Source organism: Atheta coriaria, unplaced genomic scaffold (genome assembly GCF_025399875.1).
Source record: "Atheta coriaria isolate IRGN ID8LTWV9N9 unplaced genomic scaffold, Caltech_Dcor_3.1 hic_scaffold_10_pilon, whole genome shotgun sequence".
NCBI lineage: Eukaryota > Metazoa > Arthropoda > Insecta > Coleoptera > Staphylinidae > Dalotia > Dalotia coriaria.
In genome coordinates, this window is record NW_027045452.1 from 7,057,422 (window position 1) to 7,083,332 (window position 25,911).

General features: G+C 36.3%; 1 protein-coding gene across 1 annotated transcript; it reads right to left on the reverse strand.

Moving 5' to 3' along the window:
- Positions 1–5,254: 5,254 nt before the first annotated feature.
- LOC135800521 (venom allergen 5.01-like) lies at positions 5,255–6,221 on the reverse strand. Its single transcript, XM_065313780.1, has 5 exons — positions 6,094–6,221; positions 5,835–6,032; positions 5,606–5,766; positions 5,432–5,541; positions 5,255–5,364 (listed from the first exon to the last, which is right to left on the reverse strand). The coding sequence occupies exons 2-5, from the start codon at positions 5,968–5,970 to the stop codon at positions 5,325–5,327; spliced, it is 447 nt and encodes a 148-aa protein (XP_065169852.1). The 5' UTR covers positions 5,971–6,032; positions 6,094–6,221; the 3' UTR covers positions 5,255–5,324.
- Between the last annotated feature and the right edge of the window lie 19,690 nt (positions 6,222–25,911).

Genomic DNA, 25,911 nt, shown 5'->3' on the forward strand with positions numbered 1-25,911 from the left:
GAAAATCCACTATAGGCAACCAATTAAACATTAAAATCTATGTTTTTAAAAAGAAAACTAATTAATTGTGTAGTTTTTAAACACAGAACTTACAAAACAAAATTTACTATAGGCAACCAATTAAACATTTATGTATGCTTGTATACATTTTGCTTTGTTACATGAAAAAATTAAAAATTGTACATTTTCCCATAAACAAAATTAAAATTACTGAAAAGAATATGAAAATGAACTGTAGGCAACCAATTGAACACTAAAAATGCATGTACGCTTATATAACTAGTGTTTTCTCACAAGGAAACTTAAAAGAATGAGAATTTTCTCAAAAACAAAACTTAAAATCCTAAAACTGACAAAATCTACTATAGGCAACCAATTAAACATTTATATATGCTTGTATACGTTGTGCTTTTTGACAAGAAAAAACTGAATTTTCTCATAAACAAAAACTGAATTTTCTCATAAACAAAACTTAAATTACTAAAAGTATAATAAAATTACTATAGGCAACCAATAATACATTAAAAATGTACTCATGCTTGAATAACTTGTTTGTTTATTCTTGTTTTTACAAGAAAACTAAAAGAATGTATAGAAATTGTTGGCGGATGAATCTTTTGTGATTCCCCAACTCATTTTTTGTTTGTCGTCGTCTCGTTGCGCGCAATTCGGCGCTTATTAAATATTTAGCACTCTCCGCCTTTATTCCATCGCGCTTGTATAATAATATAAGTCTATATTTTATTCTTTATGCCGTTCATTCAAGCAGCAGGGTGCCGGAACGCATACCTGCTCTTATAATATGTGTGCAGTAACAAAAGCTTCTCCAGAAGAAGCAAAAAAGAAAAAGAAAGCAGAAAAGTTGGCACGTTATTGGTAGCAATGGCAGCGATTATTACATTCAAGATGGCCGGGCATGAATGAGCTGCAATACATTCACGAGGGTGCGAACAAGAGAAATTTGGTGAATGCGCAGAAACTACACAAGCAACAAAAAAGAAAAGTGTGACAAAGTGATGTGAAGTGTGTTGCCTACATCGCACGCCACTGCCATTGAAAACACTTGTTATCAGTGAATATTGCTGATATTGCTTAGCGAGGAAGTTTCTTACGTCGTAAAAACTCACATGCATATGTGCCATCTTAATATTATACAGTGTGTTCAAAATAATTTCATTGATGTCTTATTTTCCAAGTGTTTTCAATGTCAAATGTCATTTGCAAACGAAATTGAATCATTGTCACCCCTGAGACTATAAAAATATGAGGGGAGGGATGCAATTGACACCCTGATTCAACTCCAACCAAGGGTGTTCGGAAAACAAAAAATAAAAAAAAATTGTTTTTATTTCAGCCGAAACTTTAACTTTTGGCAACTCACTAATGATAATCTAACGATGCAGAAGATCAAGACGTAACTTAATACATAATAATTGAACTTTAATGATTATACATTGTTCCGCTTCTTGTATTCGCCGTCCAGAGCAATTTAAACTTTCGGCCACAACGTCTCGGTGTATTAAATTGCCGTTGGATTTAATATCGCAAAGTTATTTATCAAAACAAAGTAAATCCTCAGCATAAAACCCAAAAAAATAAAAAATAAAAATCTATGAGGTTAAGATGTAAGCTTATGAGTGTATACTTGGTTGCCTATAGTTTTAATAAAGCTACATTTACTTCGGTCAACATTTATCATTATTATTTTCATCAAGCGTTATTATTTCCACGAGAATTAATGCGTTGCTCTGCGCTGGCATTGCTGCAATTACTCTACACACTATAAATTCGGCATTAGGCGATTTTAAGGACGACGCTCGTTAGATCGGCGGATACGGTCGAGTAAATCTTTATAAATTCCCCATAATTATAACGCAGATAGATATAATGCGCGCATCCGTGAGCTCTCACAGTCCATTCCATACTCCTTGCTGCTTCTCCTGCTCTGGAGGAGCAGAGAGTTACAGAATGGAATGAGCTTTCGAAGGGCTACGCGTATATAGTAGCAGCGGCTGTAATTAAATTGCCGTCTCCGGCCAAAACCAGAGGGAGGGTGGGTGCGTGTGGCTGGTTGGCGGCGTGCGGCGACTTCGTGTGTGCTCCAAGAACCTCGAAGCTCAACGAAAACGTATTGCCCATAAAGGGCGCCAAACCGAGCGTGAGAATTGCCGCTCTTGCTGGTTTCGCTTCGTGCTGATAAATTACGTACTACTGCTGCATCTTGGGAGATTCTTCGTTCTTAAATACTAAATCCGTGGAAAAATTGATATCGGACACGGTTGAGATATTGTCAAACAGATGGCGCTACTTAAACTGTCAATTTTACATAAAAAATCTTAAAATTTATAGGAAAGTGTTTATAGAGATGAAAAATACCGGTATTTTAAAAATATATACCGGTATTACCGGTATTGTGACAATTTTACAAAAATAATACAGATAAACCGGTATTTGACTCAAAATTTACATTTTTAAATAGAAAATCCAAAATAATTAATTTTATACAAGTTAAGACATATTAAAATAGATGGCGTTACTTATTCTGCCAGTTTAACATAAAATAACCTTAAAATCCGTGTAGTTACATCAAAACAGAAAATAACAAGTTAAATCACTGTATAACACATGGCACTACTTAAATTGACAGTTTAACTTATTCTAACCTTAAAATTCTTTCAAAATATTCCTAGATTTATCATAAAATAAATAAATAGAGAATAATGTACGTCAACATGCGTGTTTCTATTTATTTATTTTTTGTTTTTGTTTTTTTACTTTATTTATGTTTTTGTGAATCCATACATTTGGCTGTTGCTTCACCGGTTGTAAACAGACAAGGCTTTCACCTCGCGTTTCAACTCTCACCTAATCGATACGTTTCAATCGCGCGACGCCGAAGCGAAGGCGCTTCGACACAATGCCCACCCACGCCACACCGAACGAAATACAATATTGAATATATACACAGCATATGAACACAATCACGCGCGCATACAAATGTAGATATAGTTGTTGTAGGGTTTGCGCAGACATGCCGCCATTGTGCTTGTTCGCAAAGTGCAAAAACGACAAAAGCGATGCGTCGAATTGAATCAGACATCATTGTTGCCCCAAGAATCTCTATTTCTATGCGTTAATAGTTTAGAAATCTATTATATAAAAATGAATTGCTGAATATGTTGGTAAGCGCATAACTCAACAACGCCTTGACTAATTTGGTCAATTCTTTTTTATAATGTTTGTTAAAGTCCAAGGATGGTTTTACAGCGAGGAACATTTGAATAATTGCCGGGAAAACCCTAAAACAGCTTTTTTCTATATGATAAAAGTTGGCATTGAGATTAAATCATAGTTATAGTTAAATAGTTAAATCCGAGATGGCGCTGAAGTGCATTCTTAGCAATTCTTTATATAATTAATTTCTTTAAAATAAAATTGCGAATTTTATTGATAGAATTGACATATACTATGTCTAGAACAAGAGAGTAAAAACAAATTACATTTTTATTAAACACTACCAAGACAAAGTCGTGGGCAAAAGCTAGTAAATTTATATTTATTTTATTTTATGTTATCTGCATGTTTGTATATTGCTAAGTGAAAAGTTAAATGTGCTTTTGTTTTGAAATTAAAACACCTTTCATGATTTTCTATAAATATTTCAAGTCTGCGTGGATTTTAATTGAAATTTATGAAAGGCGTGCGACGCTCGGGGTGAAACTTTGTTACACTCAGCGCACTATGCGGAAAGTTGCTGAAAATTCGCAAGTTTTAAGTGTTTTTAATGGCAAACTTAGTTGTGCTTTCTAATGGATGCGGTTCGCCAATTCCGACATGCTCCCGACAGTCATCAGCAACTTTTGAGGTTAAGTATTGTACACTACAACATCAGAAAACAAAAAAATTTCATCTCCGCCATTTGTAAAACGTCAAAAACTCATTTCCGGCTTTAATCTTTTTAGTTTTTCTTTGCCGGTGACAGTGACAGACCGGATAAGCATCAGCTATGGGAAGTTAGCCATCAATAAAAGGAAAAGAACTTGATTGAAAGAAATAAAAAGAAAAAAAGAGAAGAAAAAAGTGATTGCTAAAGGTTATGTGGTGTGACGATCACACAAATCTATATAAATATACTTTTGACGTTTGGGTAATCGTGTCTATTTTATCCCTGATTGTTTCATGATGTTCTGTGTCACTGAGTATCCTCACTTCCGTTTCCGTAGGTATTAAAACTAATGAAGTTAATTTCTTATAAAAACTTGTCATTTGGGTTGCATACAGTTGTTGACGCCGAGAGTAAACTTAATTTGTCCATTAGATAAGTAAAATATATAGTGGTGCGAGTGTATTCCTGCAGGACCTTCGTGCGGCAGGACGAGATCCTTATAATTGCCTAATTAATTTCGTCGGGCATGTGCGTCGCGTGCACTCGAGCAGCGCCCCCACGGCTCGTAATTTGCCAACGTTGCAAGTCTATTCCGATTGCTCCTGGCACGCTCCCTGGTCTATAACTTAACCGGATATAACGGGAAGATGCCCTATGAATTTCCTAGCTTAATAGTAATCGATAGAAAAAGCGAATCAAGTAAATTGACCTGAAATTACACACATACGCAACTGAAATGTGATTTATTCACTATAGGCAACCAATTTTACACGTTAATGGTGTTATTGTATTGACTGGGCTGTTTTTATAATAAAAATGAATGAAAAAACGTTGTTTTGGGCTTGGAAAAACTAACAACAACATAAAATATTAGCGTGGCTGGTTGGCCATAACCATAACTTTTTATTTATCGACGCGACAAAATGAAAACTCACTGGTGAACATATTGGACCGCATATTGTCCACGCCGTCGCCATTCTATTTTTTTATTGCGTATTGTAGACTTATTAAAATTCAACACTGCCGACAGAGGAGTGACCGGATGCGTGCGAGTGAGAATAGAATGCAGGAATGCGAAAAATATGGAAAACCGTGTGAAACACGCACATAATCATAAAAATGTCCAATGGTCCGCGCGATCCGCGTCCATTGTGCGATGACCGACGAGCGCAATAAAACGCCATGCCGAAGAGCACACACGACATACGAACGGCGGGCTGGAGGATGGAATTATTCACTCCCCAAATAGAAAATAAAGAGGCGCGCACGAAATATGGCCGAACAAGTTTCGAAATAAAAGTTTATTTTGGGGATTTATTTTATGGCCGTTATGCGTGGATTATTTCCACAACAAACATAATATATATAAAAAGTGTAATTGATTTATTTTTTTATTTTTTAGATAATATAATTTTAAAACAAATTATTATGATGTAATTTAAGCGCGTTCATAAGGTGCTTCATTATTGTAGTTGCCACTGTAATCAATTAGTAATCAAATTAGTTTACTTTAAATTTATGATTAAATTTAGTTAATTAACTCACCCTGGTCCATAATTGCAAGTGTACAACTTGGCGTATGGATAAGAAGGCTGGGTGGTGTTGTAGAACGAAATAAAGTCACAACCCACCAATTCAGATTTGCCCCAGATCAGCTATCAACCAAAATCACCAACATTATTATGATATTCATATAAATATTAAAAGTATATAATGTACCTGAGTGTAATGACCAGTAACACCACCATTGGATTGATTTGGATAAATGAAGTTCTCGTGTTCGTTGTACCAGGATCTGCAAGCCGCCGCCCAGTCTTGACCATCGGAAGGAGCACTACTCCAGCTGATGTACAGATTTTGACCCACCCAACTCCAACGATCTTTAATATACAAAACAAATGCATTAATAAACTATTTAATTATATTTAGCATAAAATATTAATCATACCATCGGATGCAATCACGTGGTTCATCACACAGTTCTCAGAGACTTTCCTGCCTTCCCATGCCAAGTTGTCGTCAAAGCTGACCATGTGGATGTTCTTGCCGCGGGGTTGGTTGGGTACGGTGCCATTGAGGATCATCTGACGGTATTTGTTGTGTTCGTTGATGACGTCTCTCTTGCCTTGTTCGGAAATGCCCCATTCTATGCAATAAATTAAACAAATCAGAAAAATATTAACAATTAGTGGATGTGGAGGGTTTACCGTAGATGTCTCCACCTGTGGGTCATTGGTCTGCTGAGACATTTACTGCGGCAAGAGCGCAGAGGACCAAGATGGCGAGTACTTTCATTGTGATGATTGTTTTGTTGTTGGTGTGTTGACAAGGTATGATTTATCATTGAGTATCAATCGCTTTATATACTCAAATTTGAAGTGGTTGTAAAGATATTATCATGTTTTAGGTACTTAATAGTTTGTTGATCGTTTTATCAGGTTTTGATAAGTGAATTGTTATTTAATTAATTATTTTGTAATAATTCAATTTAAAATTAAATATTTATAAATTTTATTTGAATAATTTATAAATTTCCTCATATTTCGTAATTATTTTTGTTTAATTAACTTTAAACACATTTAGAATCATTTTCAATTAATTTCTATTCATAGTAATATTTAATTCAAATCTACAGTACATAAGTACTCAAATTACTAATAAGTGTTTATTAATCCTTATCGTTCACACAATTAACGTCAAACACGAGTTCAAAGTAAAAAAAAAAGATTTGACACACGACTTAATTCATATATCAAGTGTTTTCAGAATTAACAATAACAAAAAATCAATTTCAATGCCCATAATTAATAAAATTAAACTTTTAAACACCTCTAATAAATCTTTAAGTACAAATCGTGCGCAAAAACAAATTTCAAGTTTAATTCTTAAAAATCCTCGTAGTAAACACCTAATTTTTAAATCTTGAGTATTTTACTCCAAACAGTTCAAAGATTACAGACAAAACACTTCTCAAAACACAATTCCTATAAATAAATCTTTGGAGTGTTTTCATACGTCTGATTCACTCGGCAACACAACTAAAAATAGCATATGTTACAAGCTATAATCTATCTCGTATAATATAAAAATGAATTGTAAAATTTGTTAGTAAGCGCATAACTCAACAACGCCAAGCCCAATTTGGCCAATTCTGCTTTTAAAATGTTTGTTAAAGTCCAAGGATGGTTTTTACGGCAAGAAACATTTGAATAATTACATTTGAATAGGAAAACCCTAAAGACAGCCCTTTTCCTAAAGGATAAAAGTTGGCATTGAGATTCAATCATAGTAATAGTTATATAGTTAAATCCGAGATGGCGCGCTGAAGTGCATTAATAGCAATTCTTTAAATAATTAATTTCTTTAAAATAAATTTGCGAATTTTATTGATAGAATTGACACATACTATGTCTAGAACAAGCGAGTAAAAACAAATTATATTTTTATTAAACACTACCCGTTCGAACTCGCGGGCAAAAGCTAGTATTATAATAATATAATATTATATTATAGAAAGAGTGAAAGATGAAACGTTTTTGACAATGTCCAATAACATATGCTGCATGCTTAGATCATATTACATGATATTACATCCTATTATCCTCTATTAGGCGACTTTGTGTACGTATAAAACCTGCCTTGTTAGCGTGTATCTTTTGAGGGTTTGCATCGCAAATCTGGGAATTGTGTACTCTCCACTCACTGCTTCCCAAGGATGACCGACATATTATACTTGAGCTGCCAGCGCTTATTAGGATTTCAGCAAATCCCCTACAGAATATCCCAACATAGGCAACTTGTATAACATCAACCTTAGTTGCCTATATTAACATAATATATATTCATGTATGTGGTGGGATGTAACTAGCGTGATAATAAAAGAAAATTTAGTAGCTATTACCGATTATATCGAAGATCCAAAATGCAATCTCGCTCGGTTAACCCTCGCATAATATCACTGGCTGCCTATAAGAAAGTGATCTAAACGTCTGTCGGTCCTTCTTGCGAATGCAAGCGGAGCGCTTAGGAAGCAGTTAAAAAACATATTCGCTCGTCCCTCGCCGGCAAACTGTTGATTAAGTTGCATAAATCGCGGGAGCGCCCTCCGACTTAATCTATAACCCAATAAAGCGCGCGGAAGACGCGCCGGAAACAAGCCACTAAAACATGATCTATTGCTAATACGAATCGTCGTGTGGCGGCGGTTTATGCGGCGGTGGCATTATGACATCATGCGGTACAAGGCGATTTGTTATGCGAACGACGTAATAGATCAGCGCCCATTCAGCCCATCGCTGTAATTCCCCGGGATTTATCTTTTAAATGTGCGCCGATAATAAAAAATAAAATATTCGCCATTTTTGTTTTTTCTAAATTTTGAAAAATCAAAGTGATAGAGTTACTCATAAAAGAGAACAAAGACTTTTTTGATGTTGTTGAAGTCAAAAAGCTTCTAATTCCCTCTAATACCACGGCTAATTGGGCTCGGACCTGTACTACGTCATCATCATCATTGGACACAACCCCAGGAAGGATTTTCGGCCGAGCGCCAAAGTCCACTGAAATTACAGGCCATGTGAGAGGATTAGAACCGCCCTAAATAACACACAACATATTTTACATCATACTGTGTTTTATTCGGACTGGTGAAAGAAATTCATCATTAGCGAAACGTCAAATCTGGTTTTTATCTTGATAAACAAGCTTAGGATGGATTTTAGTAGGTTTTTAGGTTATAAATTGCAATTAAATGGAATAATATAGACAACCAATGTAACAAAATATGAATTTTGGGTTGCCTATGTTGAATTTTATTAATATTACTGTTATTATCATGTAAAACAAGTTTAGAATAAGTTTTAGAAGGTTTTTAAGTTGTAACACATATTTAAATTGAAAAATATAGACAACCAGTGCGGCATTATATATATTTTGGGTTGCCTATATTAAATTTAATAATATTGCACTTTTAAAACCTTAAAAAACAACATTAAAAAGGATTTTAGTTGATTTTAAGGCAATAATTGGCAATTAATTGCAATAATATAGACAACCAATGCTACAAAACTCAAAATAATGGGTTGCCTATATTAAATTTAATATTATAACAGTTTTTCTCTTAAAAAACAAGTTTACAAAGCATTTTAACACGTTTTTAAATAAAAACATACAATAAAATACCATAATATAGGCAACCAATCATACAAAATATAAAAACATTCATTTGCCTATATTAAATTGAATAATGCACCAAATGAAGCATGAAAAATGAGTTCTTGAGCCTTTCCGCAGATTTTCACGCACGTGTCCTTGAGATTTTCGCAATTTTTTCCTCATATTATTGAATTTTAGATATTCATATTCATATACACAAATACCTACGTATAGATTGCGCAAAGTGCGTAACATGTGCAACTTGTTTGCGTGTATAATATCCATGGGGTGGAAAGTGCACCGAGGGTGAAAGTCGAGAATAATGCAACACGCTACCCTTAATACAGATCGCACACAGCTTCGATGATTGCGAATAAAATAGCGAATTGTATATTTCCGCGTACTTGAGCTCGCGTCGAAGCTGGAAACCTAACCTCACAATCTGCACTTGAATTTTACGTACGTGCGCGTTGAGCAAATCAATCACGCATGAATTCATTTATTATTTTATGATATATTGAATAATTTTCATGTTTTTTTGATAATAATTTTGAACGCATTGAAGCAGAAGCAGAAACCACAATAGAATTTTTACGACTTTTATATTACTCAACTACGACGATTCCCACGTTTTTATTTGCTATGATATTAAATATCAAACATGGCGTAATAAATCATAATTAAAGAAGCACGTCGTTAAAATAGTCGTGACTTTTATAGCTGTTTTTTTTTATTGTGTGACATTGTCATTGTGTCATCATGTAATACGCACAAAGTAAATTGGGTTGCCTAGTGTACAATCTGAAAAATTCAATGTCGTTTGTTCAAAATCATTATTTACACTTTTTTCCAAGTTTCAATTTGCTTGTTGAAGAACTGTAAGGATCTTCGGTGGACGATGTTGAAATGATGGCCGCGGGCAGTGTGCGGAGTGTGCTTTGTGTGCACTGGCGACACACAAAAATCTTTCGAACCGAAATCCGGACAAAGACTTTGTGATTATGTTTGACGTGTAATGGGCGCTTCGAGATTTTAATTTTCCTGTCTAAACACTCGCTTGATTCACAATGAATGATAAAAACACCAAAAAATGAAAATGAAAAAAATCGTTTTTTTCAACCTTAAAAACTGTTTAACAACGCTTCTAAGCTAGTTTTTCATGATAATAACTTTAATATTATTAAATTCAACATAGGCAACCCAAAATTCATATTTTGTTACATTGGCTGCCTATATTATTCTATTTAATTTCCTGTTCCGGTTCACAATGAATGATAAAAACACAAAAAATCCCAAAAAATATTTTTTTCATTTTAAAGTAAAATATTCACATTTTATGATTAATTTTTGTTTTATTATATTTTATGTTAGAATGTAGATATTTTGTTTCACATTGTGAGGTTATGTGTGTATGGGTAGAAAGCAACTTCCGTTCGGTTTATGCGTTTTCGAGTTTATGGCGTCGATATTTCAGCGCCGATGCCCCGAAACTTTCCATCTCATCATCTCAATAAAACCAAAGAAGCGTGAATACATAAAACGCACACGCGCACGACCGCCGCCAGCGCGCAAATGTATTCACGCCACCCACAACGCAAACACAACACGCGCAGCCAGCAGACGCGGTGGCGGCGACGGCGTGGCAAAAACTAACGGCAAACAATGAACGCGTGCTGAATACGCCTGCTACCACACCGGAAGTTAACCCAAAAACACAACATCTTCCCCTTTTACCAAACCTACAGTACAGCATATGGAGGTTAAGAAACCCGTTTTGTATATTGGGTTGCATACATTAAAAATAAACATTGTATAATACAAATGATTGGCATTGCTTTTGTTCGATTTTCGATAACTGAGCGGAAAATGATGCGTTGTTATGATTCACGCGCACGCGCCGTATCTAATTACATCACCAGCACCCTAATTTTACATTTTACGTCTTGGCCTGTCGGTTTTGACGTTAATTCATGTTGATTTTAAAAGATTTCGCGTTTGAGGAGTTTTCCTGACAGCTTATCATCGAAATTATTTACTTTTGAGGTTATGTTAAACATGGGTTAACGAAAGGAATATATTTCAATGTGTAAAAGTTTTTAAAACCTCGAGGGGTGAAAATATTGGGAATTGATTTACAATTCAAGATTTTTTTTTTCACGGAAAAAAAGTTTAAGAAGTGTGAGACCCAAGATTAAGGCGATCGCTTGGAAAAATCCCGAATTTAGAGCAGGAAGTTAAAGAAAAAGATGTAAGAAAAGGAAATATGGTGTGAATAACTAATGAGGGTTAAAAATACAGCCTACAGAGCAAAAATTTAAATATTTTACATTTTTTTATAAAAAAAAAACTAGCGCCATCTATTTACCAAGTTTTGAATTAAATTGTTTTGAAAGTTGTAATCGAAATGTCACTTAACTCTCAACTAATTTGTTCTAATTGCGTCCGACGTACTTATCACACTTATCAGCCCAGCGAAATCAGTTTTCCGACTTGTTGGCCAAGACGTGCACGCTGAAGTGGCGCACAACTGTGCTAACAAGGGGATGTTTATAAAGAGTGTGTCGATGACGAGCGCGCAGCGCGACACTAATTGCAAGCGCTGCTTTTGACACACGCCACCCTAGATTTCGCTTTCACTTCGGCGACTGCAACCAACTATACACAATTAATCCAAGGCGTGTGCCACATCTAGAAACAACAGAATTAACGCACAAAAAACACTCGGATGATTTAAATTAAATGTTTTACTTCATAAAATATCGGGGCCTCTTCAAGGGAGAGATATTTGGATATTTTTCGTATTTCTATGCATCCTTTGTTTTAGTTGTTAGGGGAGCAGTCTGTTGGTGCCCCCAATGAGGCCTCGCACTTTGGGGTGAGTAACTGACGCGGAGCGAAGGAAAACCGCGTCAGTGGAGCACTCTAGATGTGCTCCCCCCATTTGTGTTAGTTGTGCTGCGCACAAATAGGGGCCCAGTTTGGGTTTGAATATCAAGATATCGAAAAATAAAAGTGAATTTATACTTTTCACTCGCCGCTCGCCCTAGATAACCAAAAACCGCTTATTAGTTACGCGCGTATGGAGATGTTGATCTGATGGGATCGGTTTTTCTACCTACTTGGATCTACAACACAAACACAAACACAAATACAGGTTTTCTAAATTCTAAAGAAGGGTGAGATGAATAGAATCGTGTGAATATTTTTTTTGATACTACATAGAAAGATTTAATAAAATTGTATTGTTTGTGTATGTGTGTTATTTGGGTTGCATATATTAAGTTTTTTTTAAAAACTCTTTTGATGTCGATTTTTATATACATTTGTGTTTTTTAATATGAAAATTCATTAATTTCGCATTGTTCGAATGCAAACGCTCAGTTTGTCGAGTGTGCAAACATTGCGTTTGCGTTTTCTTCGCTCCAAGTGACGCGACTTGGGTGGCGGCGGCACTGGCGGCGGCGGATGCGCTAATTTGAAGTGCGCCGCTTTGAGGTGCACTCATGAGTGACTTATTGGCTTTTATTATGCCGCCATCTTCGCGCACCATGGCTTCGAAACGCTGAAAGTTACGCACAACTCTCACAAGTCAAGCAAAAGCTTTATAACCTCAAAAACAACAAAACTACTTACAGATCATATATAGTAAAATTTAATATTGTATAATTAGTCGGACATCATCATAAAACCTAATACTCTGAATTAATATACTTACACGTGACCATTTTGAGTGTCAAATGTCCAATGTCCAGTGTCCAATGTCCTTAAGAGCCCTTTGAAACTCCTGTTGCTGGACCCTTTTATTAGCCGTATTAAAACCCAATATGTCCATTAGAAATTTACATTTTACAGGATTAAATAACGAGCGCGTCGAAAATTTGAATGAGACTTAATTTACGTCGGCCATTTTGTGATCGTAGATACACGCAGCAACAAAAGGGTGAAAAGGAAAGCGAAAGTATCAATTGAAATATGCGCCAGGGGTGAAATGTGAAATATATGAAGCTTTGGAGACGAACAAGCCGGGATTAGTTACTGGGCGGAATAATTCTCCGTACATTTCATATTTCATATTCGTGAAGGGGGCGCTCCGGGACGCGTCGTAAAACACGCTTGACCAAAAACTATTCGTCGCGATGATGCGCGGTTTTGAATCGACTGTACTCACTTTACGAGTATGAATATAGCACTAAAACCAGTAAAACGTAATGTGATCATATATCATTATATATTATGCGTTTTGTATTAAAAACATACTCGGTGTAATGTTGGTTGCCTACGTTATGCATAACACCACTTCAAGTTAACTTTACTTTCACTTTCACTCCGAATGTGTTTTTAATTGAATTCTGTGCTGCAGTAATAATTCCACCCTTCGCAAAGCGTGGATATCATCCCCTATCAATCCATGGAAACTAATAGCTGTGTTAATGTATCGCAGACGAGGACATTCTACAAATAGTTGTCGTCCTCGCAGCGCAGAAAACAATCTCGACAGGCAGGAATTGTGAGGTTAGTGGTGAAGTTGGGTGTGTGTAGAGGAAGGACAGGACACGAGATGGCGACGTTTCGACATAAACACCGGGGTTGCATCGGACAGCACGAAGGACAATACTCGTGCCAGGGTATGATTTTTATTGGCGCAAGTGAATTTATGGCTTCCGTTTACCGAACTGAAGAGATTTATATCCATGCAAGGATTTATTAAGATTGCTACAGTTTATTTATGTTCAATACGAGCATACATTTAATTTTATTCAACTACACCGAAACAATTTAATTTTTTTGACCAAAAATTTTAATTAAACCTTTGATATTCGCCCTTTCTAGTTAATTATTTCGTCGGTATTTGTTCGGACGAAATTTCCGAAACTAATAAAGTGACTTCCTGTTTGTGGTCACCTTTAATACACCAGGTGTATAAATAAAATCTAAAAATAGTTATAAATTGAGGTTATGTAACTGTATATATTCATATGTAAAGGAAATGAATGATTAGCTTTAGCTTTAGCTTGAGCTTTCAAATTAAAATATAAAAAGCAAAAGCCGCAAAGTAAACTCAGTGGCGGCGGCATCGTTATCGTTATCGTTGAGGGGTTGGAAGAATCCTCTCGCGAGAGTAGCAGCTTTGCTTTCAAAAACGCTGGAATCCACATATATAGCATTTCTAGGGGAGAATGTGTTACCTTTTGCATTTTTCCTTCATCCGCTTCCCGACGTGTGCGTGTTTACACGTTTTATTATTCCTCCGCCCGGTCACTTATGAAATTGCCCGCCGTCGAGTGGGGAAACGAGATAATACACTTTTTTACGTACACGTGAAAGTAATCTTTCAAAATACATTGCGTATACGAAAAATACAAAACCTTAAAATGTGTATATTTGGTTGCATATATAACACACTGTATACGTATTCACTTAATAAGTAATATATAACTTTATATATTTGATGGATGGATTGTTGGAAGCGTTAGAAGTTATTTGGGCGGATGTCCTTTTTGGAACCTTCACATCCCTTCCAATTTCGACCATCACACACGTGCGCTTTTATCTTTCACGTTTATGTTTTTTCAACTTCAACGGCATCATAATAAATTGGACGAAATTAAATTCGTCAGTGGAGAGAGAGGACAAAGCCGACTGACCCTTTTAGCATCTTTTCATTTCCCCAAAGCGTTGACCACGCTCCGTGCGCACTTCATCAAAAACACTAAAATGGCGGCCGTGACTGTCAATTTTTTGACATTTTACTAAGCTCCAAGTACTTGAAAGCGTAATTTTCATACACGCATAACTCTAGAATATTCATACAGAAGAGAATAGAATACAAAGCCAGAGGGTAAAGGGTTTACAAAAGGGGTTGAACTGAACTGAACTCAACTATTGGTGCTCTTGACGCACTCAACTTCTTAGTTCAAGACGCGCCACGCTTGTTACACTTACTACTTATTAGTTATATGTAGCTTATACCTTCGAACCTCCTCGCAACCTTGGAAGAGGTATTAACTGTAATTCCCGCACGTGGGGACTACTCTTACGCTAATTGCTAACACAATAACTTATGCTAACGTTCCAGCCAACATCAGATACTTGTACATTGTTTCAAACTTAGACTTTGAACCTAACTTCATCCAAAAAATATTCTAAATTAACTATACAAGTATAACCTTGTAATCATGATCATTTTCTCATTTAGGTTATGTCCGTTGATAGCTTCCGGTCATTTGATCTAACAATGTAATTGGTAATTGTTTGCGTCGTCTTTGACCGGCGGGTAACAAAGCAAAACGAAATTGCTAGTCAGGTATATCGTGGTTTCGTCTTACGTGTGTCTTGGGTTGCGTTGACAACCCCTTAGAAGTTCAAATCCCCTCGTTCACAAACTGACCTATAAGAGGAAGCGTGGGTTGCATTAGAATGCAATGTGCGAGACCTGCCCACGTCATTAACTGACCGTAACGTGCGGAACCTTTTGAGACCCTGGAGGAGGACCTCTGTAACCAACGATTTGTTAATGCCTTCGGACGTGCACGGTGGTCATCTAAGATGGTCTCAAAGGGGGAGTAGGGCTAATATGTTCACTTTGATTATTATCATCAATTTTGAACATTTGTGTTGAGCAGGGGAGAAGAAAATAAAAAATACCGGTATTTATATCGGTATACCGGTATTTTTATTTTTTTAATATCATTTTTTCTTTCAATAAAATTTTCTTTTGATAATAAAAAAATAATTTTATTAATACCGGTATACCGAAAACCGGTATTTATATCGGTATACCGCTATTTTTATTTTTTAATATCTTTTTTTTTCAATAGAATATTCTTTTGATAATAAAAAAATAATTTTATTAATACCGGTTTACCGAAAATACCGGTTTACCGAAAACCGGTATTAATACCGGTATACCGTTATTTTTAGTTTTTAATATCTATATTTTTTAATTAAAACATTGTTTTAGATATATGTTAGAATTACGAAATGTTGTTTCGGTTTTACTACTTTTATTCAATAATACAGAGCGATCGGATCTTAATTGCGAACAGTTTACAACGAATGCCGGAGCACGAGTCTGAGTTATTTCTTAGGAGACGCATGCACAGCGACGCAAGTCGCTGACATAAACAGAAAAACCCCCCATCAGTGATGTGACTCCATATCCACTGGGTGTTCTGCATGTTGCTGGTGCATGGTCATATACGCAACCTTACATATATAATAAATAATTTTTTAAATACCGCTATTTTAAAATATCGGTACATTAAAATACCGGTATTTTTTCGGTTAACCGGTATTTTTTTAAAATACCGAAATACCTCTGTTAAGCTCAAATTTTATAAGTAATACTTAATTAGTATGAATTTGATGATTGTGGACTTGTTTTTCCCAATGTATACTTTTTATCCTTCTCCAGTGCAATGTGGGAAGTCTAATTTGGCATGTTGGTTGTTTTGCTTGTGGTTTAATGCAGGCAATACTAGCACCGAGGTAATTTTGGCCATTGTTATTTTTCCGGCGCTTTTAATTAAAACCATCGCCACATCGTTGCCGCCGCCGCGTGCGCCTGCTTTTTCTTATTGTTAATCAACACTCGTGCATATTCCATACCGCGCATACCGTGCAACAAACAAAACAAATCGCAAAATTTCCGTTATGTTATAGGGGCGGCGGTCGTTGACTATGCGCGCCGATTGCAATTCGCCCGACATCGATACCCGGAGGCATCCAGACGCGCATTTCTACGAAAACAATACTTGAAAAACGCAAAACGCAAAAAATTATCATTTTTTAGCATTCCGCACCGCCCCCGGATATTAATTGTGATTTTACTAGAGAGATTTTTCAAGTATTGTGTTTAGGTATATTTGGTGAGTGGCGGTAATTAAACCCGGGTGCAAACAGCCCAATAAAGTTGTAAATACACCGCCACCGCCGCCGCCGCCACGCCGCTTCCAATGTCGACGTGTTACGTGTTTCTGCGGTGCCGGCGCGCACATTAACAAGGCAGATACGATTCTACACTCACACGCATACACATATTCTGTTTTTCTTGCCGCCCCCCGAGTAGTAGTAGGTCCTAAACTAGTTGCGGCACGCGGCGCCATGCCGACGAACATTAAACGAACGCGGTGGAGGCTGAATTATATTTTATTGTAATTAAATTCACATTGCACCCTCGGATGTCTTCGCACTTCACACATTGGTGGTCAAAAAGGGATGAAAGCAAAATATTGCATCGCCAACACATTTTATTGTTCCACTGTGACCAACATAACCACAATTTAACATTAAAATCATCAATTCGCATTTTGACGTCTTTCTAGTAGCTTAAAACCTGTTTTGTTAGTTACAACTCTTATAACTCAAAAACGGCTTGATAGATTTTGTTGATTTAATTTTTATTGTATTTATCTTTTTCGGGAATAAACTAATAACTATTAAAATTTTAAAAATTATTACATACAGGGTGTTACATAAATGTTAAAAGTTGATTTTTCAAAAATTACGTGTTTTATTGAAGGAATCAACGCATACTTGGTTTTGGAGATCCGTAAATTAATATTAATGATTTCGCATTGATGGAAAACGAAAAAAAATCAACGGAACAATGGTGATTAATGAAAAATGCTTCGCTGGTGATATAATTGCGAGCGGGTGCCTCCCTCTCATTTAGAAACTCGACTCCTTCGAGTTCCTGCACATTGCACACGCTCACTTAACGAATGCCGAGGCACTTCCGATATTGAGGTCGAAATACGACTAGGAAAAAAACGAGGGAGAGAGGATAAATCATCGAGTATTTGCATGGAAACTCGATACGTCCTGATTTTTCCCCGTAACAAACAAATCAAATCAAATTACGAATTAGAATTAAGGATTTCACGAATTAAGGACTTTAGGCTGGATTAGACTTTCTTTTATACTTCTTTTAATTGCTTTTTAAAACGATTTTCAACCAAATTTAAATAAAAACGTAAAAATTTTTTTTTGTAGAAAATTTAAGTTATACCACCCAACAAACAGCGAGTGTGCGTTGGAGGTTGAATAATACGAGTAATGTGAATAATGTGAATAGTGTGGATGAGTTCAACCGTGCACGCCGTATAATCTAATTAGTTGTCTGTTTCCACCGCTTTTACTATTTCCCTTCAGCTTCCCGAGTGATTCACATGCATGTATTAAACAGATAGTGCTGTTCTACCCCTTGAATTACAGCAACACAACATACTCATATATTATACCAAGATGGATGACTACAGTTACACAACATAACCTAATAGGCACTAATTTGTAATATCAGTAATTACAATAGTGGTAAATATAAACACACTGTATGTCTATTTATTTTTTATTTTTTGTAAATTTCCGTCACTTTGGCGCAATTTCGATACAAATTCGTTGACGTTGCAAAACACTGAATGCGTGGACGCCAACCGAATACGAAATGCAATTTAAACTGAAAACTATTGTGTGACAAACAATGCGAGTGTATCGGGACTAATGAAGTGACTAGACGACACTTAACCTAATAAAACATAACCTAACCTAAGTATAAATACATAAAAAGTAAAAATATGTTATAAAAACTTGCTGGGAGTTATTTAATTAATGATAGGAAGTCTTTTCATCTATTTTCTTTCATTTCTGATTGGTTGACTGGTTGACATTTGGTTGGTCTTAATCTACGCACATCCGCACACTTAATCCGCTTACATTTCAGTCACAAATCAGTTTCACTCATCATCTACAGAGTGTTTTAGAAATTATTCTATGTATTTTTTGGTAATATAATTTTTTTGTTTCCGAAACACTTTGTATGTTGCCACTGAGCACAAAACAAGCATACATTTCGAATTAACTTTTGGGCTGCGTATTTTTTTGCCTGGCTTGAAGGATATTAGCAAAGTGTGTATTTAATACTTATCTTTTTCGGCTTCCTTTTTCCCCGTCCATGGCGCGCGTTTTTTTTCCTCCTGTGGCGGCAATCTGGCTGGCGTCCCCCAGCATTAGATCCATTAGCGGTAATAAATGATGTAACGAGAGATCTATTTGTTTATTCCCCAATCGGGCCTGCACCACCGCTGTGTTTTCTAATAATGCTCGTGTTCGTTTTCTTTTACACACGTAGGCAACATGTTAAACACATTATTCTTTATTCCAAGTAAATTATTAACGTATGCAACCAATGTAACACTACGTTCATGGTGTGTTGCATATAATAAAATATAATTAAAAGTTTTCAGTGTTTTTTTTCTTCTTAATTTTAAAAGAATTCAATTTAAAAATATTCCACAAAAGAAACGGCACTTTATTCATCACGTCTGGTGTTTCATGAATACAAGGTACAAAGTGAAACGTCTATTTACACTCTGCGCGCGAGTAATTCTAATTAAAACCAATAAGTAACTGAGTGTTTTCTCGTTTTCTCTCCGCGCTCATTCCGGGCGGTTTTTATTTCTTACATTAAACGTGAAAAACGACTGCGCACAACATTCTCTCGGCAAACTTTTATTCCATTACACGTTTTGTACGTTTTCGGACAGACTCAAAGAAAGTGGAAATAACTTAAAGTCAAACATCAACAAATAAAGAATACAAAAAGTAAAAAATATCGAATATAAAAGAAAACGCGGTTGTTTTGTATGTTTTAACCTCAAAATTCGAGTGAAAACGTATTTAGCTTCGTGATTAAGTTAGTCATGGAGATTTCTTCTCGTTAGCGTCGTTGAGAGTTGATAAAAACGCCGGCAAGACTTTGCAAAAGTTTGTTTTACAGGCGGACGTGCTTTTTTTTCCAGCGACGCACAAAGTGCAAACACGAGTAGGATATCAAAGCTCAAAGCGACGCGCATAAATAAGCATAAAACACGCGCGTGCAAAACTTTTTTGCAAGTTTTTAATTAGATACAAACGTTAAACAACGAATGCAATTAGTGAAAGTTTTCTTTATTTTTACGTTCCCTGTACTGTTTTTTAAATAAATCTACAAACGTGTTCATCTACTCTCCAAGTTTTAACGAGATACATATAATTTTTAACATAGGCAACCAGATATACATTTATATTGTAAAATGTGTTGCATATATGAATACATACGGAAGTAAACGGAAGTGATTTAAATGAAAAATGACTTTTGCACCTTGAAAAACGATTTAACCTATAAAAGACTATTTTTATCTACACAACCTTAGTAGAAATATAAATCATGTTGTCGGCGGTGACAGCGAAAACTGAAACTTTCCCCATTTCTTGAAATGACTGCTGATTCTTGTCTGCGCTGAGCAAACGTGTCGGAAAATGTAAATGAATAAAATGAACACATTGAAATCGAAGAGGAAAAAAAGCTCGACGTCGTCACGACTGAAACATTTGCGAACATTTGGCGAGCGTTTGCCGCACGTCGCGATCATTTAGACCGCAGGAAAATACATCGCAGACATTTCGTGCAAATCGAGACACTGAGACACTGAGATGAGATCCGCGTCGATTTAAATAATGCTACGTGTAAATTTCTTTCTTTTTTCAGGAGAAAACGTGAGGATTTACAAAGTCATACGTAAATCTAAAAATAAAAATAAAACTAAAGAAAAATGTTTGAATTAAATTTAAACTTTTTTCTTTTTTCTTATTTTTTTTTTTTTAGATAAAATACAAAGCGCATTCCTAACCCTAAAACCCTAAAATCCGTTTCATCTCTCTTCATCAATCCGTGTGATGTAGTGAGGAAGCTGAGCATAAGTCATCGGCGGGAGACCGTCAAACAATATGATACCACAGCCAGATTATTGAGGTATAAAGACGTCGGGTAGGCGACGAATGCGAAAGGGACGCGCCACCGCTGGAATTCCACAATATCGATGCGTAGTGCTCGTATTTATCACGAGCACTTAACCGGCACACACATATGACGGGCACAAAGCTGTGTCTTCCGCTGTGGAAATCATGATGAGCGCGGCTTAGAAACGAGGAATGTTTATGTCTTCATGAATACGGAAGGCCTCGCTAGTTGCGAGTAATTAAATTTTGTGTAATTTAATCAAATCGTTCGGCTGATGAAAATTAATTCCGAGCGTAATGAATTAGATTATATCGGGTTGGTCTCATCTTCATCTTCAAAATCTTATCCATAATTGTAAATATATGAATTGTGTATATTTGGTTGCATACCATCACAAAAAATACAATTTTTATTAAAAAAACTAACTTTTGCCCGCGAGTGTTTAATAAAAATGTAATTTATTTTTATTCACTTGTTCTAGACATAGTATGTGTCAATTCCATCAATAAGATTGGCAATTTTATTTTAAAGAAATTAATTATATAAAGAATAGCTAATAACGCACTTCAGCGCGCCATCTCGGATTCAACTATTTAACTATAACTGTGATTGAATCTCAATGCCAACTTTTATCCTATAGAAAAGGGCTGTCTTTAAGGTTTTCCCGGCAATTATTCAAATTTTCCTCGCCGTAAAAACCATCCTTGGACTTTAACGAACATATTAAAAAAAAAATTGGCCAAATTGGTACTGGCGTTGTTGAGTTATGCGCTTACCCACAATTTTTGCGATTCATCTTTTTATTATAGATTTTTTTAATTTTTTTATACAGAGTGTTTGAATAGTTTTTAAGTTGATATTAAGGTCCATTAGGGTTGGACATTATCCACATGATTAAATACCTACAAAGCCGATTAGAAACCTTTCTAAATGACTCCTTTTCCCAGCGATTAGTTAATGCAAATGGACCGAAAGCTCAAAAGCAACCCGAGAGCTGACCATCGGTCAGTTTCATCCAGTTTCATCCTTTTATCTAATCTAGCCCTCAACACTTTTTGTTTCTCTATAAAATCTCTATAAAAGTTCGTTAACATCTTATTCTTTAACATAACCTAAATATGTATTGTATAAATCATCCATCCCCTTAACTCAATACTCGTTGACCTCAATTTTTTTCTTTTTCTTTCTTTCTTTTTTTATTCTTAGTCACCATCAGTGGAGGTTGTTCTGTATTTGCTTCCCTTTTTATCCACCCTTAAGCTTAGCAACGCACGTTCGTAACTTTGGACATATTGCATTCGGACCGTGTCGAGTGCGTAGTGGCTTGTTCCAGTTTGCTCCCCTCCGGAGTACAGATTGCGAACGTCGAAGAGGGTCCGAGACACGAACTGATCATCCCCTGCAGCGAATTTATCAAGAGGCTCAAAACGGGAGCTGGAATATTTAACAAGACACATATTCTAACCTCAAAAATCCCAAAAAAACTTTAAATTTCCTCTAAATGTCAAAATTTATATTTTAATTAAGTGCCAACCCCATTTCATCCCCTAAACTCATATTGTAAATGTAGATTCCTTTCATGCTTTGTTTTATACCATCCACCATCCCTTATTTTATGTTTTACACTTGCTTTTAATTTCCTTTGGCGCTTTCAATGGCACGTCGTAAATAAATTAGGCCAAAATAGTAAAAAGCACATTTTCAGCTTTCACCCCTTTATATATAGTTAAAGCGTGTCATAAAGCAGTGCACCCTTTTGATTTTAATAAGAGCGATTGCGTGCTGAGTAAATAAAAGGGTGCCAAACTAAAATTTTAAGGTTATAAATATAAAAACTGTCATCCAGCGCCAAGCGCCATCTATGTGAGTAAAAACAATATTTACGTTATATATGCGTAAAGGGTGTGTTATTAAGGGTTGGCAAATTGTTATCACACTTCTTCTTGTTTGGCAAATTGCCTATCACATCCATTTGAGCGCCAAAATATCCAAAATTAGGCTATTTATGTGCCACAATGTGCCATCGCAAGCACCCGTCTCCTGGCTCTCACCCCTTACGTCATAATAGTTATTATAATGCGATGCGTGCGTAGCGAAAGGGTCGCGCGATAGCAACAAACCGCCTCACCCCACAACGCAAACGCGTATAGTACTCCAGATGGAGATGAGAAAACACAACGTCATAGAACCCTAAACCGGCGTATAACGAGAACGCAAACAAGCAAACAATATAATAACTAATAAAGGCGCTGATGAAGCAGAAACGTCACTTTAATAACGCCGCCGAAACTCAATCTTTCCTATTTCGACACGCGTCTACTGCCTAAGATGGCGTTCAACCCCTGGAAGCAATCACGGTGGGACACCCTTTACGCAAAGCAAATAACCCTTTCTAATAACATCACTATTAACATTTTCCAATGTGACACGTGACAGGTTTAGCATATGTGTGTGAGGATAGGCAACCAAACATACAGAAATACAGTTTTAGGTTAAAATATAGACTTTTTATTGTTTTACAAGCTTTAGTAACATTTTCTTATGTGAAATTTGATAGATTTAACATATGTGAGTTATGATAGGCAACCAAATGTACAGAAATACAGTTTTAGGTTAAAATATAGACTTTTTATTGTTTTGCAAGCTTTAGTAATATTTTCTTATGTGAAATTTGATAGATTTAACATATGTGAGTTTTTATAGGCAACCAAATATACAGAAATAAGTTTTTAACGTAAAACATCCAGTTTTTATCGTTTTACAAGCGTTAGTAATGTTTTCCAATATGACACTTGACTGATTTAATAGATGTGTGTAACTCTAGGCAACCGAACATACAGAAATACATTTTTAGGTTAATATATAGACTTTTTATGGTTTTTCAAGTAGGTATTAGTAACATTTTCCAGTGTAACACATAACAGCTTTAACACATGTGAACGACGTTGGGCAACCAAACATACACAAAAACATTTTTAACTTAAAAATAGACTTTTTATTGTTTTACAAGCGTTAATAATGTTTTCCAATATGAAACTTAACAGATTTAACACATCTGAGTAACGCTAGGCAACCAAACATACAAAAAAACATTTTTAACTTTAATTATCGACTTTTTATCGTTTATTATGATGTTGGAGGCAATAGCAATAGCAATAGACATTACGTGCGTTGGCAAATAATTAAACGCCATTGTCCAATTTGCAATTTGCAATAAAAGCGACGCCGGACGTTATCATCGGCGGCAATCGGCGTCCATCCACCAACACGTAACCCTTCCGCGAGCGAACGCGCTGGCGTTCCCAGCGGGATACTCTTCAAATAGTGTTTTATTATTGCAGATAACGCGATTATACGCGTACGAACGACACGAAACGATTTCGCAAAGTATTAAACGGTCGCGCTCGATATCGTTTGTTTTGCGATGCGTGGCACCCGCTGTTTTTTCTGTTTTTAATTCGGTGCCCCAGCCGCCATTAATATGTGTCGTATGACGCCTGCCAGCGGCGCGTCCATCGGGGCGCAAAGCTCAAAAGCCCAAAAGCACGCCTAATTTCCAATTGCTGGACGTGTAATTTAAACCCATGGCGATTATCTCGTCTGGAAAATAAAAATAAAAATTCTAACCTTAAAATGTTTATTTTTTTCGTGTTTTATTGATGTGTAATGGAAATAAAACTTTTTTCTTATTTTTAAATTTTTTGTCCTTTGCGATCGACGAGAGGACATTTCGTATTCGCGATGGTCGCCAGAGCGCTTTCCTGCGGTGCCGGTCAATCAGGCATTGTCTCGACGCCATTGTCCTTTTAATCACGTACGATTCGTAAATTCGGGGCTCCGGACGCGACCGAATAAAACGCAAAGCAAAGCGAGAAGCGCACGTCCCGAACACGGCCACTACCCACTCGACAAACAATATTCGCGTCGTACTCGTATTTGCACTCACGTCGGATCGCGAAATGAATCGAAGGGGAGAGTTATATTTGTATTTTTATTTTAATGCCCCAACCCCCAACTCCCGGCGCATCCACCAAATTTTTTTCTGCGTCTGCACCTGAAAACTGAAATTTAAAATTTTAATTTAGTTAATTGTATTTAAAACACAGATTAATTGGATTTACAAATCAATGTCCACGTAATTTATTGCGGATTATCCGTGGACCGTGGATTAACAAGGAATTTACGTTGGAAAGTATTTTGAGGTTAGGTTTGTGTCCAAATCTAATTTCTTTCATTGTTGCAATTGTTCAAAGTTCCAATAGAAGTAAATAACAAGCAAGTGGAAGCACACAGAGTTCAAGTTAAATTAAAGACTTGAACACAAGAGCTACATACGAGTTTACGACCGCGAAATAAGAAACACCGGAGAGGCTGGGCCCTGGAAAAGCTCTGGAAAGCTCACAATGGCGGAATTGCCGCAAGTGGAAAATGAAAGGATGTCGAATTGGGAATACTTTCATTGCATCCAAACTATGCTGCAATTGCAAATAACTACATTACTTTAACTTTAATATACAGGGTGTTTAAAATTTAGTTTTTAGGTTTTTTGAATTTATTTGTAAAAAATTCATTGATTTGGGTTTTTGGGGTGGGCGTAAAGTGCGGATGTTCCAATCAAGAGAACAATGCGACTGTTATAACGATGATTGTCCGAAAAACGAAGGCTGGTTCATCATGGGTGAAGTGAGGCGCGCAGGCCTTCAGCCTCGAGGGGTTTGCAGAGTGTTCGGACTTTTCGAGCCCGGGAGCTTGGGACTTCTTCATGTCCAGTTGAATAGACCCACGGTCTCAAGTGCTCAGCGCTCGGACGAAGGCGAGCCGCCGTTAATCGAACGTTTTCCACGTCCGCGTTTACCGTTAATGACCGTCGAGTGCGATTGCGAAATAATGACGTTAGCGACGCGCAATTAGTCAGGAACTATAATAACAACGCCTGCAATTGTACTCGACAAACTTCTAACAACTAGGGACATGCTTTGGTCAAGGAGGAATGGAGAAAATGCTTTGTAATGTTACAAATGGGAAAAAGTGAGGGAAAATATTTTTTTGTTAATTTTTGTCAATTACGGAAAAACTATTTTTTGGAACACCT

Excerpts from the sequence above, each read along its gene's own strand:
- LOC135800521 (XM_065313780.1), bottom strand. The coding sequence starts at position 5,970 with ATGATCCTCAATGGCACCGTACCCAACCAACCCCGCGGCAAGAACATC. Across the intron at positions 5,767-5,834 it reads CCACGTGATTGCATCCGATG|ATCGTTGGAGTTGGGTGGGT; the intron begins GTATGATTAATA and ends TGTATATTAAAG. Across the intron at positions 5,365-5,431 it reads ACTTGCAATTATGGACCAGG|TGGCAACTACAATAATGAAG; the intron begins GTGAGTTAATTA and ends AATTGATTACAG.